Source organism: Zonotrichia albicollis, chromosome 3 (genome assembly GCF_047830755.1).
Source record: "Zonotrichia albicollis isolate bZonAlb1 chromosome 3, bZonAlb1.hap1, whole genome shotgun sequence".
Lineage (NCBI taxonomy): Eukaryota > Metazoa > Chordata > Aves > Passeriformes > Passerellidae > Zonotrichia > Zonotrichia albicollis.
Window position 1 is genome coordinate 14,243,940 of NC_133821.1, and position 17,553 is coordinate 14,261,492.

The following is a 17,553-nucleotide window of genomic DNA, read 5'->3' on the forward strand; positions in this document are numbered from 1 at the left end:
TGAGGGCATGACTGTCAGGGCTGCTTGAGCACACAGGGCTATGGCCTGGCCACACTTCCAGCCATGGACCAGCTGAGCTCCCCAACAGACTGCACGGTGGGACTGCGTGGAGCTTGGCTCATTTATTTAAATAAAACTCACACGTGTTTAGGAAGAGATAGACTGGATTCAACCTGAGTTCTCCCAGCCAGGTCCTCATCTACCTGAACGTGGAAAAAGTCTGTCTCCTTTCAGCAGAGGCCAGGCTTGCTGCTGTCTTGATCTCTACAGTATGGAAGGCAACCTGTGGCTGGACCTGAGAAGTGGGGAGCATTGTGGATTCAGCAGAGATGTATTCCAAGATGTGAGGCCTCCCCTCCTGGCGCCGCAGGTAGCCCTGGTTCAGCAGGTGCAGGATGCAGGACAGCACGTCCACGCTGTGGCAGCAGAAGCTCAGGAACTGCACCCCTGGGCCCAGCTCTCCCTTCTGACAGGCGTCGATCACCTGTGGCAGCAAGGCAGCCCCAGTGCAGTGGCTGCAGCCCCCGGGCAGCCCCTGTGCCCCCCGTGCCCCTGCAGCCCGTACCCTGAACACCAGGCTGTCGATGTGCAGCTGCTTCTCCCCCTTGAGGATGCGGGTGATGAGGCAGCACAGGACGTTCCTCTTCCTCTCCAGGGCGCTCACCTCGGCCCCCTCTGTGCGCAGGTACCTCTGCTGGGGCAGCAGCCTCAGCCGGCGGCCGCAGCTCTGCGCCAGGGCTGCCTGGTTCAGCCGCAGGGCACCTGCAGCCAGCACCCAAGCCAGGCTCAGCCGAGCTTGAGCTGGGCCCCGGAGGAGCCCCAGGGCACACGTGGGCCTGGGGGACCCAAGCTGGGCCTCTGTGGCTGCCTGCACCGCTGACACCCCAGCCCTGTCCCCACACGTGGTCCCGAGCCACAGCCATGACACACACGGCCCCTGGCCTGGCCCAAGCCCACACACAGACTGAGCCCACCCACCCAGCCACGCTGACCCAGGCCCCGTGCACGGCCCCAGCCCCACCCCACACATCACCCCGGCCCCACCCTGACACACACACACCTGTGCCCCGAGCACCAACACATGGAGCCAGCCCCTCACCAGCCCTACGAGCACCCCTAAGCCCAGCACCCCCCGGGGTTCAGGCCAGCCCCCCTCCCCTGGGTGCCCCAGCCCCACACTCACCCCCTGGAGTGCAGCTCCCCACCAGCACGGCCTGGCCCTGGGTCAGCGGGGTCACCGCGTGGAGCACCAGGTCAGCAGGGAGCCCTGTGGCCCCCAGCAGGGCCTCCACAGCCACCTCCTGCAGCACGGGGGGCGAGGGCAATGGCCAGGGCTCACTTGGCCCCAGGCCCTGCCCAGGAACGGGGTCCGTGCCCCAAACACCGCTGGAGCCCCCAGCAGAGGGGAAGGGAGGACACGGCCCTGCCCTGCTCCAGCCCCCACCGTGGCTGCAGCCCTACCTGGGCGCTGTTGAAGCACAGCAGGATGTACATCTGCAGCGTGGACACGTGCAGCACGCACTCTCCAAACTGCAGCTCGGCGTGGCCCAGCCACGTCCACTGCAGCCGCCGGGGCTTGCTGCACTCCCAGCCCAGCTGGCTCTGGCCTGCCAGGGACAGTGTCAGGGACAGGGACGGGCACCAGCCTGCCAGGCACTCCCAGCCCAGCACCACTTGTGCCTGAGCTGCCCTCCAGGCTCTGGGCATAGCCCGGCCACAGCACTCACTCTGCCGGCAGAAGTCAGCAAACTCATCCAGGGGGGAGCTCAGCAGCGCCGGGAAAAACCTCCCAGGGCTCTCCATGTAACAGAGAGGGGACACGGGCCAGCAGCGCGGGGACAGGGCCAGCACCTTCACCTCTGGCACCTCTGCCCCCGTGGCTGTGCCCAGCACCTGGGCACGGGGGCACAAGGGCAGCTCCAGTCAGGCTCCAGGACCCCGCCAGGAACGCTGGCGGCCCCCGGGCGCCCCAGCCCGATCCCTCTCACCTCGTCCAGGCCCGTGTCCAGCTCCAGCAGCCGCTTGTCCTGCTCCTGCAGCTGGAAGAGGCTGAACTGCCGCTGCAGCTCCTCCGACTCGGCCAAGTTGCTCAGCATGTCCTGGGGAAAGCGGCTGGGGAAGCACAGCCCGATCTGCTCCACGATGCCTCCTTCCAGCCACGATGGCCCTTGCGTCAGGAGCCGGTCCCCCAGGTAGTGCCTGCCATGGCCACCAGCTGCAGTCAGGCTGGGCTGAGCCCCGGGGCCATCAGCCACCACCAGGGGACAGCCACAGCTGTGAGCCCCGAGGCCATCAGCCACCACCAGGGGACAGCCACAGCTGTGAGCCCTGTGGCCGTCAGCCACCACCAGGGGACAGCCACAGCCCTGTGGCCATCAGCCACCACCAGGGGACAGCCACAGCTCCGAGCCCGGCCTCACCCCACACACGGCACACGGGCTGGCAGCACACACGTGTCCCCTCCCTGTCCCCAGCAGGGAATGTGATTCCACACACTGGCAGCTCCCACGGGCCCTCCACACTCCATGATCCCATAAAAGCAAAGCAGGAGCAGCGCTGCCACAGCAGGCCAAGCTCCCCCAGCACACCAGGCCATGTGCAGCAGGGCCCTGGCTCTGGGCAGACACAGCAGCCTCACCTGTAGAAGTGTTCAAAGGTGTGGGCAAACTCCAGGCCACTGAAGACCACAAAGGGCTCCAGGAACTGCTCCAGCCGCTCCAGAGGCCCCGTGCTGCCCACAGCCCTGCGGAGCTCCTGGATCTGCACATCAAGGTAGCGGGCAAACTGCTCACTCACCTGCAAGGGACAGGGCAGGCTGCAGACAGAGCTCACCAGGTGCCCACAGGGCTGGCCTGGGGAAATGTCCCTGCAGGGAGCACCAGGAAACTCTGGCACTGCTGGGCAGGGCCGAGGGTGCCCAGGCCCCAGCCCAAGGCTGGAGTGTGCCAGGGCCGGGCCCAGCTGGGATGAGCCCCACGCACCTGAGCTGGGCACCACCGGGGTGCCAGGGCAGGGCTCTGTGCTCAGGGGGAACAGGACAGCACCCACCCAGAGCCTGCCCCAGGGCCATGGCCAGGGCAGCTCCCCAGCCCCTGCCCAGGGCACGGCTCCAGGACTGCGCTGCCCCACTCACGTGCAGGGCGGTGAGGAAGGAGAGCTGCAGCAAAGCCCCCGCAAAGCCCTGGCCCAGCGCCAGCACGAAGGCAGCCTGCTGCCCAAAGAGCTCCTCGGTGGCCCCGCGCAGGCGCTGGTACAGCCGGCAGTAGCGCTCCGCAAGGTCCGGCGCCTGCCCCGCCGCCTCCAGGAACCGCTGCACCTGCGGGAGCGGCGCCAGGGCTGAGCCAGCAGGATGTGCCCCTGAACATCCCAGCCCTGCCCTGGCACAGCAGCTGCCTGCTGACCCCCGGGACTCGGGGCCCTGCTGCTGCTGCTGCTGCTCCTGCTGCTGTGGGGCTGCCGAGGTGGGAGCGCAGCTCCGGGGGCTGTGGGGGCACTGCGGGCACAGCAGCAGCAGCCCCAGCAGGAATGACAGCCCGACACCGGACCTGTGTCCTGGCCTGGCTGACACTCGAGCCATGCAGGGTGGCAGCACAGCAGGGCAGTCCCCACATCGCTCCAGGCTCTGTGGAGGCCAGGTACAGCCCTGTGCCTTCCCCACAGGCACTGCCAGACCCCACTCCCTGCTCCAACCCCTCCCAGACAGCCCTCCAAGCTCTACCTGCTGCTGCACCACGCCACGCCAGCACTGCGAGATTCCCCACAGGCCTCTCGACTTCTCCACCACCACCTTTGCAGTCCTGGCCGACACTTCCTTGTTCTTCCGCTCCTTCCCACCTGCCAAGGGTCAGCCTCAGGCTCAGTGTGGCTCCATGGGCAGGCCCCACACACTGACCCGCCACAGCAGGGCTGAGGGGACGCTGGGGAGGCACAGCTGCTGCTGGGGCATAACCACAAGCTTTCCCAGCTCAGAAGCCTCTGTGCCAAGGGATGCTCCCCAGAGGAGCCCCATGGCCACAGCCTGGCCCTCTGCAGCAGCCCCAGGGCAGGGCAGCCCCGGCTCACCAGCTGCTCTGGTCTCCTCTGGCTCGGGGCCGCCGGGGTCCACGTGCACCAGGAGCTGGGTCAGGCGCCGCACACAGGAACCAAAGGCAGCCCTGCGTCCCGGGGCACGGCGGGGCAGCTCCGCGCTCTCCAGGTACTCGCTCAGCAGCCAGGCCAGGGCACTGACACCATCGGGGCCTGCGAGGCCAACCACACTCAGAGCTGGTGCCTCTGCCCTGGGCACGGCACGGCCAGGGCCCGGAGAGCGCGGCCTACCTGGGCTGGTGATGCTCTGCACCAAGGGGGTCACCAGGGCCTCCCAGAACGTCCTGCCCAGTGCCCGGGCTGCCTCCTCGTCGGGAAGGAAACAGTTGGCAAAGCCCTGCTCGTGCTGCAGCGCCCGGTTCAGTCTGCAACAGCGAGCGGGCAGCGCTCGGTGCCAAGGGCTGGAGAGCTCCCGTGGCAGAGCAGAGCGCAGTGCTGGCTCCCTGCCCTGCCCTTTGCCAGGGCACCATGGCTCGCTGGCCCCATGGCCCCCAGCAGCCAGGGAGAGTCCCTTGCTGTCCCCAGGGCTGCCCCCAATGACCCTTGGGGCCCTGGCAGCCCCTGCCAAATGGGGGCTGTGCAGTGCCTGTGGCCACGAGATCCTGCTGTGCCCGGCCAACCTCTGCCAGGACGTGCCAGCCCCTGGGGAACCAGCATCCTGCTCTGGGGGTTAGCCCAGCTTAACCCAGGTGATCCCAAGGTGGCCCTGGCCAGGAAGGACCACTGGTGGCCAGGAGTGAGCAAGGGCCCCTCCCAACCAGCTGCTCCTTTCCCAGCCCTGCAGTCCCCTCACAGGCTGCCAGCCCTGTCCCCCCGGGCCCTGGGACACCAGGGATGCGATGGCACAGCCAGGACACCTCTCACCTGCCAAAGAGCTGCAGCAGCCGGCCCCGGTCTCGGCAGATCTCCTGGCTCCAGGCATGAGCCCGAGCAGTGCAGGACAGGAACGTCCGCCGGCACAGCTGCTCCCTGAAGATGGGCCAGAAGGTGGGCTTGGGACCCAGCACCTCGATGCCACGCACACGTGTGTCAATGCCACCCTAGGGGACAGCGGCACCCTCAGTTCCTGGGGCCCCGATGCCCCTCAGTGCCCGCTCCAGGCCCTGCCCCTGCTCCCCCTACCTGCTGGCACCGCTTCACCCGAATCTGGATGACGGGCCAGAAGCGCGTCATGTTCTCCAGCAGGATCACTCTGCTGTCCGAGGGCAGGATGGTCACCTGCAGGGAGGCGCCGAGCCCTCAGCGTGCCAGGCAGCCCAGGGAGGCTCCCACAGCACAGCTCCTGCCATTCCCAGCTCCCCGGGCCTCCCACCACAGCCAGACCTGCAGGGGGCACAGCAAGGACAGCTCGGCCCTCCCACGGGCACTCACCGCGTTCAGCTCCGTCCTGATGGTGGCAGGGCTGTCCCCGCCCAGCACCACCACCCTCGAGGGCATGTAGCTGGAGTCCTCGCTGGCCACCAGCATGCTCAGCTCCCTGCACACAAAAACACCGTGGGGCTGCCCAGCCATCCCCCCTCCCTGCCCCAGCCCTGCCAGCCACGTCCTGCTGGCCCCAGGACAGAGCCACTGTGGCAGGGCTGGCACAGATCCCCAGGACAGAGCCACTGTGGCAGGGCTGGAACAGATCCCCCAGGACAGAGCCACTGTGGCAGGGCTGGCACTGATCCCCAGGACAGAGCCACTGTGGCAGGGCTGGCACAGATTCCCCCAGGACAGAGCCACCGTGGCAGGGCTGGCACAGATCCCCAGAGCCCTCTCCTGCACACACAGCCCTGCCAGCCCAGCCCCACCTGATCACCACTCCACACTGCATGTGCACGGTGATGAAGTGGGAGCCCGTGCTGCCGTTGGACTCCCAGTAGGTCCTGGGGTTCCTGTCCGTGAGCTTGCTGGCCTGGTGCGAGTTGGAAGAGACCTGCACCTTCTCCCAGCACTTGTCCTCCTTCACCTCCATGCTGGAGCCTGTGGGCAGAGCACATGCAGCTTCCAGCCACCAAGCCTGGGGTCAGCTGCCCCTGCCTGCCCTCACCTTGGCACAGGTTGTGCAGGAAGACATCAAAGAAGGGGATGCTGATGGGCTGCTGGCTCTGGCGGTGCTCCTCAATCTGTCCCAGCACCAGCTGTGGGATGGGGCAGGGCTCTCACCAGGGGCTCCTGCTCCCCTCAGCCCCGCAGGGCTGTGCCAGGCACAGAGCACGAGGCATCCCTCGGCAGCAGGGACAGCCTGGTGCCCCCAGACCCCAATCCCAGCACAGCTGTGCCTCCCCAGCCCACCTGGATGCAGCCAGCCAAGATGCTGCTCGTCAGCTTCTTGTAGAGCCCGGCGAACTTCTCGCACTCCGCCAGCAGCTCCAGCAGGGCCGGCGCCAACGGCGGCACCGTGCTGTGCTTCTCCAGGGCCTTGGACAGAGCCTCGTGGGTGCCCACGTGGCACATCACCACCACACAGTCCTTGCTGGCACTGCCCAGGCGGTGCAGGAAGCCAACGACCTCCTGCAGCACCTGCTGAGACACAGCCCTGAGCACACGGGCACTGCTGGCAGCTCCAGGGCCCCCACAGCCGCAGCTGCAGCTCCAGTGCCCCCCTCCCAGCCCAGCAGCACCCACCAGAGCCTGGCAGGGCACAGCCAGACTGGGCATGGCCACCAGGACAGGGACACAAGGCCAGGACAGCCCCTCCCACCTCTCCCAGTGCTTCGGACACAAGGCCAGGCTGGGGCCACCAGCGGAGCCCTGCCTGCCCAGCCCAGCTGAGGCACAGCCAGCACAGCCACCCTGCCTGCCACGAGCCCCAGGGCCCCCTCACCTCCCAGCTGCTGCTGTGCGTGATCAGCAAGGACACACAGGGCTCCACACACTCGTGCCAGGGCAGCACATCCTCCTGGTAACTGTCCAGGAACCTGTTCAGGATCCTGGGTGACAGAGGGGACCTGCTCAGGCTGGGGCACAGGGACAGCAGGGCTACAGGCAGCCCTGCTTCCCTGCCCCACCTGCAAGGCATCTCTCAGGGACTGGGAACTGAGGCTCCCCTGGCACCCTGCACACCCCACCAGCCCCCAGGCACGTCCTCTGCTGCCCCTGCATGTCCCCACCACACCAGGCACAGCTGCTGTGGCCCCACGTGGCCCTGTGCCCCAGGACACCCCAACTGGCACCTGCCTACATGCTGGGGTGAGCCTGCCCCAGGGAAGAGCAGCCCCACCAGCACCCACACACAGGCACTGGCTCTCCCCACCATGACCCCAGCACTCACACACCTCATGAGGGGGTCCCAGCGCCCCCCAGTCACCCTGCACCCACCTGAGGATGCTCAGGCTCACGGCCTTCTCTGTCCCCAGCAGCTCCAAGCTGCGCAGCAGCAGCCTGAAGCAGCTGAGGTCCTGCAGCAGCTGGGCCACCTGGCCAGAGGGAACGGGGCCTTGGCTGCACAGCTGCCGCTCCAGGGCCACCACCACCTCCTTGCACAGGCTGTCATCGTCCAGGCCACCCAGCAGCATCTGCACGCCCTTGGGGTCCAGCAGGGGCTCTGTGCCTGCCACGACAGGGACACTGAGCCCAGCCCAGGCCTCACGGAGCACCAGCAGCCCCTCGGGGTGCTCTGCCCTGCCGGGCCAGGCAGCCCTGCCCTGGCACCCGCGGGGCCGTGGCACCCACGGGCACGGTGGGCACACGGTACCTGCAGCCTCCGGGCCCAGGGGCAGCCCGTGCTCCGCCAGGCGATTGATGGCGCCGAGGGCCAGCACTGCCTGGGGGCAGCCGCTGCTCTGCCCGGCCCTCCAGCAGCTCTGCAGTGCCGCCAGCAGATCGCAGCTCGCCAGCTGCTCCGCCAGGCCCCGGTGCCCGTCCATCAGCATGTTCACCACCAGCAGGCCGTTCTGCACGCCTGAGGAGCCCCTGCAGGGACACAGCCGTGCCACTCTCCTGCACCCACAAACCACCTGCCCGCCCTGCCCGTCCTTCCCCCTGCACATTCCCCCGGACCTCAGCCCTGTCCCCGCTCTGCCCCTACCCTGGGACCCTCTGCATGGTGCTCAGGGCAGCAGGGATGCTGCTCAGCAGGCTGGCAGAGCCCTTGCTGGAGGCAGAGCCGATGCTGGCGAAGATCTCCCGCATCATCTGCGCGTCGCCGTGGTTCCAGGCCCAGCCCTTCCCGCCGGCGCCTCCCGGCTCCGCATCCGCGGCTCCCACCAGCACCTTCAGGGCCTGCGAGGACGAGAGCGGCGCGGGGGCAGCGGCGCCTGCACCCCGCCCGGGCAGCCCGCGCTGCCCTGCCCGCCCCGGCGAGCCCCGGGCACTCACTCACCGCCAGCCCGGCCTGCTGCACCACGGCGGAGCTGCCGTGCAGCCGCATGCAGCCCAGCACGGCCCGCACGCCGCCCTCCGTGGCAAAGGGCACGCGCCACTCGTAGCGGGCCAGCAGCGCGGCCAGCAGCCGCAGCGTCACCGCCACCAGCGCCTTCTCCGCCGCCGCCGCGCTCAGCAGCTCCACCGACACCTGCACCAGCTTCTCCCTGCAGGGCACAGCACACCTCAGGCACGGCCTCCTGGGGCCCTGACAGCCACCTCCTTCCTGCCCGCGCTGCAGCTGGCACAGCCCTGCCAACCTGGGACACAAGGACACAAAATGCCCCTTTCCTCTGGCCCTGCCAGCCGGCCTGCCTGGGACACAGGGACACAAAATCCACCTTTCCTCTCGCACACACCACCCTCCACGCTCCCACTGCCACCTCCCGCTCCTCCAGCTCAGCACCGGCCCCACCCTGCCCACAGGGCCCTCCCCGGGCAGCAGGAGGGCTGTGCAGCACCCCAGCACTCACCCGGCGCTCCCGATGCCCAGCCCGCCCTGGGCTGTGCCAGCTTGCTGCTCCGACTTGGGCTCCTCCTCCAGCATCTCCAGGATGTGCCTGAGCCCAGCCAAGCGCAGCCCCACCGAGGAGCTGCTGCTCTGGATCACCTCCACCACAGCTGCAACCTTGGCCAGCGAGCCGCTCTCGCTCGGCCCCCTGGAGCTGCCCAGCGCTGGCCGGAGGGACGGAGCCGTCAGGGCAGCAGTGACACCTCCAGAGCTCCCAGGGTGCCACCCAGCCACACACCCAGCACCCACGGGCACCCCCACCCACCTCAGGCAGCCTTGGCTGCCCGGCCCCCGTGCCCTGCCCAGAGTATCCCCTGTAGGGGCAGCAGTGCCGCTGCCGCCACCGCGCCTGTGCCCCAGCGTGTGCCAGGACGTTACCTTGGCTCTGCTCCTCCGTCACCTCTGGCAAGAACAGCCCTTCCCTCTCCAGGAGCTCGCTGAACAGCTGGGAATCCGACTTCTCTGCCACACCACAGCCTTGGGGCGGCCCTGGGGCTGCACAAAGGTCTCCCTCCGCTGCCTTGGCCATCGTGCCCTCGGGGCCGCTGCTCCTGTCACCCTCTGAGGACACTGCGGGGCTCCCTCCGCCATCCTGCTCTGCTCCCCTTCCCAGGAAGTGTCTGCCGTAGACACGGGAGCCCCGCAGGTCCCGCAGAGAGCTGCCCTGGCACCGCTCCTCCAGGGCCTGCAGCACCTTCTGGGCCAGCTCCGCAGGCACCGACAGCTGCACCAGCGCTTCCTCATCCACCTCCGACAGCCACACCATGGCCACAAGTTAATCTCGGGCTCGCCACGCTCCCCACGCCCCTTGTGGCGGCCCCTGGCACCACGGACACAAAGGCTGCACCGCCACAGGCGCCCAGGGCCGCTCCCACTGCCACCCTCCCCTGCCTGTCCCCAGCCCGTCCCACCAGCCCACAGCTCCCACCCGTGCTCAGCACCCAACTGCAGCTGGCAGAGTGACCCCACGGCCTGGCCTCGCCTGTCCAAACCTGCACAGTCACTCTTCAGCCAGGGGACACTGCCTGTCCTCTCATCTCCATCACTGCTCTGCTGGGCCAAGCTCTCCAAGCTTTCCCCATCCCCACTCACCCTCCCATTTCTGCCCCGCCCAGGCTGGCCCTGCACAGCTCACACCTGCCCTCTCCTCTGGGCCTGCTCCCTTCCCCAATGTTCCCTTTGCTCCTCCCTCCCATTTCCCTGCTGCAGGCTCTGATCCCTACCTGCTCTCCCAGGTGCTGCTGGATGAGACAGGTGATCTCTTCCTGCTCCTGTGCTCCCAGCTTCCTCACAAAGAAGAGCAGCTCCCACCACTCGGCACGGCTCAGGGTGTCTGCAGCCTTGGGCAGCCGCTGGCCCAGGTAAGGCAGGGAGTACAGCCCCCCCAAGGGCTTGCACAGGAATGCCTGTGGAACTGCAGGGCAGCAGGGCAAGGGAAGGCACTGTCAGCTCTGCCAGCTCCCCCATCCTCTGCTGCACACTCATCCCTCATGCTGGGCAGAAGAGGTCCCCACCATACCACAGCTTGCTGGGAGAAAGGAAGGTGACAGGAGGGCAGTGGGAGAGTTGGAACATGCTCAAAGGGGCTGCTCACCTGCTCTCAGTTTGTGGTTTCGTGTCAGGGTGTTCACTTTCTCCTGGCCCTCCAGCTCCTTCTGTTCTGAAGGCCCAATGATCTCGACCATGTGCCAGTGAACCCAGTAGGTACAGCCCAGAGCTTGCCAGTACACCTGGGGAAGAAAACCCAGCACACACCCGGCTGGCAGAAGGCAAACCCAACCCCACCGTGCCCACGCCAGGCTGCAGAGGAGAGCAGAGGAGCCCCTTGGATGGTACCTGCACCGGGGGCACGCCGTCGTTGCTGCGGCGGAAGTCACCCTCGTCGCCGGCGCTGACCTGCTCGTAGTCCTCGAGCATGCGCACCCTCATGCCGCTCACCAGCGTGGCCTGCACGTACTCCACGTAGCTGCTGCGGCTCGGGAACGCCGAGCGCGTCCTGAAGGCCACGGGCTCCTTTGCTGGGCACGTGGGGGCTGCTCGGGCAGCAGAGCTGGCCGGGGGCTTGTGCTGGAAGATGGAGCGGGCAGGGCGAGGCTGCGGGTCCCGCCTGTGCCTGTGGCTCCAGCCCATGGCGTGCACCAGCTCCGAGATGAGGTTGGCCATGGCCATGCTGAGCTCAAACTCCTGCTTCACACGGCTCCTGTGCTCAGGGACGGGGCTGGGCACAGCACAGCCCTGCTGCTCCTCTCCCTGCTCCACGCTGCTGCTCAGCTTGTCCAGGAGAGAGGTCACACACAGGTAGCGCTTCACCAGGACAAACAGCTGCTTCCCAGGGATCTGCAACAAGCACCGCTCTCACACTCAGCCCCCAGCCCATTCCCAGACGCTCCCATGAGACCTCTCAGCCACCCTGCCCTCCCTGCTGGCACACCAGGCTCTCCAGGTGCCTCTGCACCACCCCAGCCTCTCACCAGGCCCAGGCCCTGTCCCAGCTCTCCCTACAGCCAGTCCTGCTCCCCTGCCCACCTTCAATCCCCTCCTGTCCCACACAAGGGTCCAGCCCTGGCCCCGCTCCCACCCTCCTGCCCCTCACGCCCCACAGGCCCAGGGCTGGGGGCGGCCCTGTCACCACCTGTGGGAGGTGAATCCCCTCGAAGGACAGGCAGGGCTCTGCAGAGGATGTGATCTCAGCAAACAGCTCCAGCAAGGTGCAGCGGCTGTCAAAGTCCATGTGCTGCTCAATGCCATCCTGCTGGCTCAGGGACAGCAACACATGGGCCCAGATTCCTGCAACAACAACAAAAGCTCTTCAGGCCCCACAAAGACAACCCTCACCCCAGCTCCCTGCCAGAGACAGAGCTGCAGGGAAGGAACGGCTTTGCTGTTCCATGTCACCTGATCCACGTTCTGTCCCTTCCTCTGCAGTGGCAACATTTTGCTCCATGCTGTATTTTCTCTACCCCTGACACTGAGAGATTCTCACAAAGCAGCAACCCCAAATAACTGATTCCAGAACAGGGTCCAGGGAAGAAAAGAAGTCAAGGTTTAACCTGAATCAGCCCCTCATCTGCCCCACTTCAGAGCTGCATAATCTCAGGCACTAGGACAGGGAAAGCTGGATCTGCTGTGGGATACACCACAACCAGCAACCTTCCAGCTGCACCCCAGGCTCATCAGCCACTTCCAAACCAGGGCAGCCCCTCTGAAATGAGAGAACTGGGTGAGGACCAGCCTCTACCCACCAGGGTTGTGTCAAGGCTACATGGAAGGAGATTGTCTGTTCCTCTAAGTGTTTCCAGCCAAGAACCTTTTCACTGCAAAAAGTCAAAGTAAGAAGGAAGCCATAAACAAGAACATAAAGAATCACAAACCTGGCTGACAAATGCTAATGGATGCAGTGAGGAGAAACAAATCTGATCAGTCATAACAATTAGTGAGGACATCTGGACAACAATTAGTAAGGACATCTGGCATGTAAGAATGATTATTTCTCAGTAAGATTATCTGATTAATTGGAATTGGCAAGGAACACAAAAGGGGGTGCAGAGAAAGGGTTGTAGAAGGTGCCAGCCACGTTTAAACCACAGCTGGTCAGTGTGTTTGTCTGACAGTCCTGTACCTGATTGACAGAGTTTGTCCTACTTTCCTATTGAATCTTTACTAGTCCGTCTCTGCCCTGTGTGTGTGCTACAAGGACCAAGTGCCAGCTGCTGGTGAGACCTGCACGGGTGGCACTTGGTACCACAAACTGGGGCTGTGGGAGCCCTGTGCAGTCAGCCAGGGGAGCGAGTGACAGAGGTGCCATCACTCTCTGGATCAAATCACAGATTTGAGCATGGAACACCAGTTATCTGGAAGACTGGTGTACAGCTGACCCAGATCAATGGCTCAGTTCTGATCAGGGCTGTAGGAGTCCCTGGCCTGGCATTCCAGCTATTGGGCAAGTGCAAAGGTCTCTCCAGTGCTGGTGCCTGGAGCTGGCAGGATGCTCGGTCATCAGCCACTGGGGAGAGAACAGTGTGTGTTCTGAAGAACAGCTGCTGGAAGGGAGGCAAGTGAGGGGCTCAGCAGGTGAAGCAGGACTGCAGTGCCTGGGGCCAGTGGGAAAGGGTGAGTGTCTGCATCTTTGCCAACCCTGCTGTGCATGTAACTCCTTAGCAACACTCCATGCTGGAATAGCAAGGGGGAGGTCCTGGGTCCAGACCAAGGTATGAGGTGGGTGGGGGCTGGTGCTGGAAGTCTCAAGGGATGTGTGAATGTGGACTGTGGAACAAAAGTGCTACAGGTTTACTAACAAACATCAGGCTTAACAAACTGATGAGCAAGGGGATCCCTGAGACCGGTAGAAGGGCTTGGAGCCAGGCACAGGTGCATGCTGGTACCCAAGGAATCCGTGAATGTGTGTGTACTTGTGAATCTGGAAAATGCAGTGTGTGCTGGCAGGAGTGACCTTGTGTCTCTGCCAGACAAAGAGCAGGAGGGGACACGGCTGGCTTGTGTTTATGTGAGTGCTGTAAGTGTGTCAGAGTCCTGCCCGTGTCTGCGCTCCAGGATGGGCAATCAGCTTTGCTACTGGTTGAACCTGCAAATGGGAAAGTGCCAGCTGCATCCCTCAGCTTGAGAAACTCCAGATTCCCCAGGCTGGGCTCCAGCAGTGGAGCAGGAGAGATGCTGGGGCTGCTAGAGGAGACAGCCACTCTTTACATTCCCTCACACTCCTAAGAGTTAATCAGCATCCCAGCTCAGAAACCTGGCAGGGGAAAGAGTTTCTAACTCCAAGAGCAGCCCAGACAACTGCAACCACGGAAATCCAGAAGATCCCGACTGATTCTTCCCCTTTTGCCGAGAAGCCCCGAGACACACTGCTCCCCAGCACCTCACCCCTCCCGAAGGCTGGCACCCCCAGCTGCCCAGCCACCCTCCCCAGGGGCCCCAAGCAGGAGCAGCCCCCACCTGCATCGTGAGCCCCCAGCGCTCGCAGCATCTCGCCAGCGCCGCGGCGGACGCGCCGCTCCCTGTGGCACAGCATGGCCGTCAGCAGCTCCAGGGCTCCCGCCTCCCTGAAGGCACCCGCCAGGGAGCCGATGCTGGCGTAGGCGCCCAGCACGTGCACCGTGCTCAGGACGGAGCACTCGGGGCTCCCGGCCTCGGCCACCTGGCGCCCGGCTCGCCGCACCAGGCTCCTCACGTCGGCCTCCATCTCCAGCAGCGAGGCCTCGTCCAGCGGCGCCGTGTCCGGCGCGACTTTGTCCGCGGCCGACGGCCTCGTGTGGGCCAGCAGCGCCGGGCAGCTGGCGCAGACCTCTTCTGCAGACATCCACAGGGAGATGCTCTCGGCCTTGCTGTCTCCAGAGGAGGCACCGCCGCTGCCTCCCGCCGCTCTCTCTTCCGAGCTGACCACGCTCCACCGCACCAGGTATTCCGGCCGCTCGTCGTGGCCGCGCCGCTGCCGCAGCAGCTGCTCTGGGTGCGCCTGCAGCTTGGGGCCCAGCTGCACCGGCAGTGTGCCGGCGTGCTGCTCCTTCACCATGGCAGCAGCTGCGTCTGCAGGGACAGAGGGGAAGCAGGAGTTGGGGAGGGGTGGCTGAGGCATGCTGTGGCTAGAGATCCGTGTTCCCGTGTGTCACAGGGCTGGTGATATGGCAATGCAGCCATTAAAATGTGCTTTTGTACCGGCTGTACTCAAGGACAGTGCTGTACAACCCTAACACAGCAAGTATGAGATACGGCTCACTTATTCCTTGGAAAGCCACATATATGGAGTTACAAGATAACAGGGTAAAACTCGGTGATTTCTGGCCTGCCATACAGACTGTGGGCACGGCAGGAATACGGACAGCAGTGCCCAGGAAGGGCAGCTTTTCCCAGGAAGCTCAGCTGTAACACCTGGCTGTGTGCTGATGGAGCGAGGTACCCGAGCCAGGCAGAGCCCACACGCTGGATCAGGGAGAGCCCACAAGCCAGTGCCGGTCTGCGCTGGAGGGCTCCGTGCACATCACCGGGCCGGGACCGGGACACGGCGAGGGACAGGCCCGTGCCCGGGGCACACATGCTAAAGGCGGGATGCACGCAACTGCCGTCCCCGTGGAGAGGGCTGGTACGGGCCGGCCACGCCAGCGGCACCATCAAAGCTCCTTCCAGGCGCGGGCAAAGCGAGAGCTCGCCGGGCACCGAGCACCGGACCCGGCCCGGTTCGGCCGCCGCACTTCATGCCCGGCCGGCCCGAGGCCGCGACCGAGACCTCCCCTAAACGGCGCGGGCCCGTCCCGGCTCGGCTCCGCTCGGGGCGCTCGCCGGCCGCTCCCGGCCGAGCCCGGCCCGCCGCCCTCCCTCCGCCGCGGGGCCGCGCCGGGGCCGCCGCGTTACCTCCGGCACCGCTCCCGCGCCGCTCCGGCCGCGGGCGCCTGCGCAGAGCCCGCCCGACGGCGGCCGTGAGGGCCGGGCCTGGGCGGGCGCGGCGGGACCGACCGGGGCAGTGCTGGGGACTCCATGAGGCACAGGGAGCACAGAGCGGCACTTGGGGCGCTGAAGGACGGGGCAGGGTGGGACAGGGAAGGCGGCGAGGGAAGGAGGCAGCAGAGGGCCGGGGAGCAGTGAGGCGCTGCCGGGGCTGGGAGGAGCTGGTGTCCGTGATTGGCAGCTTCCCAGTCACCTTGGCTGGAAGCCACCTTCCCGTCCGCTTGCCTTCATTCCTCCACAAGCTGAGGGTGAGAAAAGAGCTCGGGTGTCCTACAGCTAGCTTTGACACGATTGTGCCAATTGACCGCACCGGGTCACCCACCAACCTCAAACTCAAGCCAAGGCAGTCCAGAGCCCTACACTCATTTCTCCCACCAATCCCGCTCCTGCCAGAGACTGAACACAGCAGAACTTGACCTGTCTAAAGTGAGGAAAGGCCCTTTGCATAAAAGACATCAGTAATGTGACAGCGGTAGCATGAAAAACACTTTATTTGCCCCGGGCATCACTCCACTGCTTTGACCCGTGGCAGGTTGACATAGCTTTTCATGGGAGGGAGAGGTTTGATCTTGCGGCCGGCCCAGCCACCCTTGCGGTGCCACAAGCCCGTGTGCGGGCGCTTGCCCAGCCAGCGGTTCCGGCCCGCCTTCCCGATCACCCGCTTGTTGTGATCCACGTTGGACACGCGGCCCACCGTGGCCACGCAGGTCTCCAGCACCTGGGGGACAGAAAAGCGCTGCAGCCCTCCCTGGGGGCACAAGGTTGTGTGCCCAGGCAGTGGAGCCAGGGACAGCACAGCTCCTTTACCTGCATGTGCCTTTTGGACGGCAGCTGCACAATGGCTGTCCCGTTCACCTTCCGCAGCAGCACCCCACAAGTACCTGCAGAAGGCAAGAGAGGAGGCAGCTGCATTGAGCAGCAGGACAAAGTATCCCATCCTGTGACAAGCACATCCCCATGCTGGTAACTCCCTAAAGTACTGTTGTACTAAATGTGGGACATCTCGCAGAAGACAGAGCCTTGAGGAATTAACAGGGCAGAGCTGCCCCTGTTTTTCTGGAGGGATGTGTTGCACTCTAACATGAGAAGAAGATGGCAACTCCCTGTCACTGGCCAGCCAGAGCAGTGTCCCCCTGTCCTCCTCTCCACCTGTGCTCAGCCAAACCCCTACAAAGAGCGGGTTCCCTGTGTGGGAACATACCAGCTGCCCGGATGTACTGTGCTCCCTTCCCAGGGTGGCTCTCCAGGTTGCAGATCAGTGTGCCTACAGGCAGAGCCCCCAGTGGGTATGCGTCCCCTTCGCTGGCTGACACTGGAAGACAGAAGCTGACAAGTTGGGCAAGGAGCAGCCGACGAGCCCTCGGCAAGACCGGCACAGCCGCCCCTGGCCCTGGCGTGCACCTGCCATCCTGCTAATGTGAGGCGAGTTCGTGATGGTGCTCCCTGGCTGCATGTTCTCCGTGGCAATGATCCAGCGCTTGCGGTTGCCGCCGGCCACCAGGGCGATGTCAGCCGACCTGCACGGAGAACCCGCGGCGGCTGAGCGGGGGGCCACGGCCGGCGCGGCTGCCCGGGCCCGGGTCCGAGCCCGCACCCGGCACTCGCCTGCAAGGGTCGTATCGGACGCTGATGACCTTCTCGGCGAAGGGCTCCGCCGGGGCGCCTTCCTCGTAGCGCAGGCGCTGGAAGTCGATCATGCGGTAGCGCCGCTTGTGTCCCCCGCCGATTCCCCGCACGCGGACGCGGCCTGCGGGACACGGGAGCGGCTGCAGGCAGGACCCCCCGCGCCCAGCCGGCCCCGGCAGCCCGCCTGCGCCCGCCTTCCCGCCCGCCCACCTGTGTGGTCGCGGCCGCCCGTCTTCTTCATGCCCACGGGCCGCACGGTGTACTTGGTCCGGCACTTCCACAGCGGGTCGGTGGTGCAGCGCGGCGCCGAGCCGCTCAGCCCGCGGCAGGCGGCAGGCGCCGACAGCGGCCCCGGCAGCCAGGGCTGGGGGCCGGGCGGCAGCGCCGGGGGCCGGGCCCGGCGGGGCCCCGCCGACAGCAGGAGAGCACCGAAAGCGCGGCAGAGCCCCAGCGCCGCCATGGCCGCGGGAAGGCGCCGCCGGACGGGGCGGGGCCGCCGCGGGCTCGAGCTGGGGCCGCCGGCA

At 65.8% G+C, this 17,553-nt stretch overlaps 2 protein-coding genes across 2 annotated transcripts; both read right to left on the reverse strand.

Annotated features, from left to right (window-relative positions):
• Positions 1-107: 107 nt before the first annotated feature.
• LOC113459460 (cullin-9-like) lies at positions 108-15,469 on the reverse strand. The gene is made up of 30 exons (XM_074536780.1): positions 15,311-15,469; positions 13,898-14,488; positions 11,577-11,731; positions 10,781-11,281; positions 10,539-10,674; positions 10,168-10,358; positions 9,323-9,692; positions 8,907-9,108; positions 8,393-8,600; positions 8,099-8,292; positions 7,766-7,983; positions 7,390-7,621; positions 6,896-7,001; positions 6,364-6,591; positions 6,119-6,209; positions 5,880-6,051; positions 5,458-5,563; positions 5,209-5,304; positions 4,951-5,126; positions 4,318-4,451; positions 4,063-4,239; positions 3,719-3,834; positions 3,134-3,316; positions 2,639-2,796; positions 1,989-2,199; positions 1,728-1,893; positions 1,462-1,607; positions 1,184-1,301; positions 566-762; positions 108-484 (listed from the first exon to the last, which is right to left on the reverse strand). Exons 2-30 carry the CDS (start codon positions 14,472-14,474, stop codon positions 200-202), a joined length of 5,850 nt encoding a protein of 1,949 aa, XP_074392881.1. The 5' UTR covers positions 14,475-14,488; positions 15,311-15,469; the 3' UTR covers positions 108-199.
• Positions 15,470-15,876: 407 nt separating this feature from the next.
• MRPL2 (mitochondrial ribosomal protein L2) lies at positions 15,877-17,529 on the reverse strand. Its single transcript, XM_074536792.1, has 6 exons — positions 17,240-17,529; positions 17,009-17,150; positions 16,805-16,920; positions 16,605-16,715; positions 16,211-16,284; positions 15,877-16,121 (listed from the first exon to the last, which is right to left on the reverse strand). The coding sequence occupies exons 1-6, from the start codon at positions 17,487-17,489 to the stop codon at positions 15,909-15,911; spliced, it is 906 nt and encodes a 301-aa protein (XP_074392893.1). The 5' UTR covers positions 17,490-17,529; the 3' UTR covers positions 15,877-15,908.
• Positions 17,530-17,553: the final 24 nt, after the last annotated feature.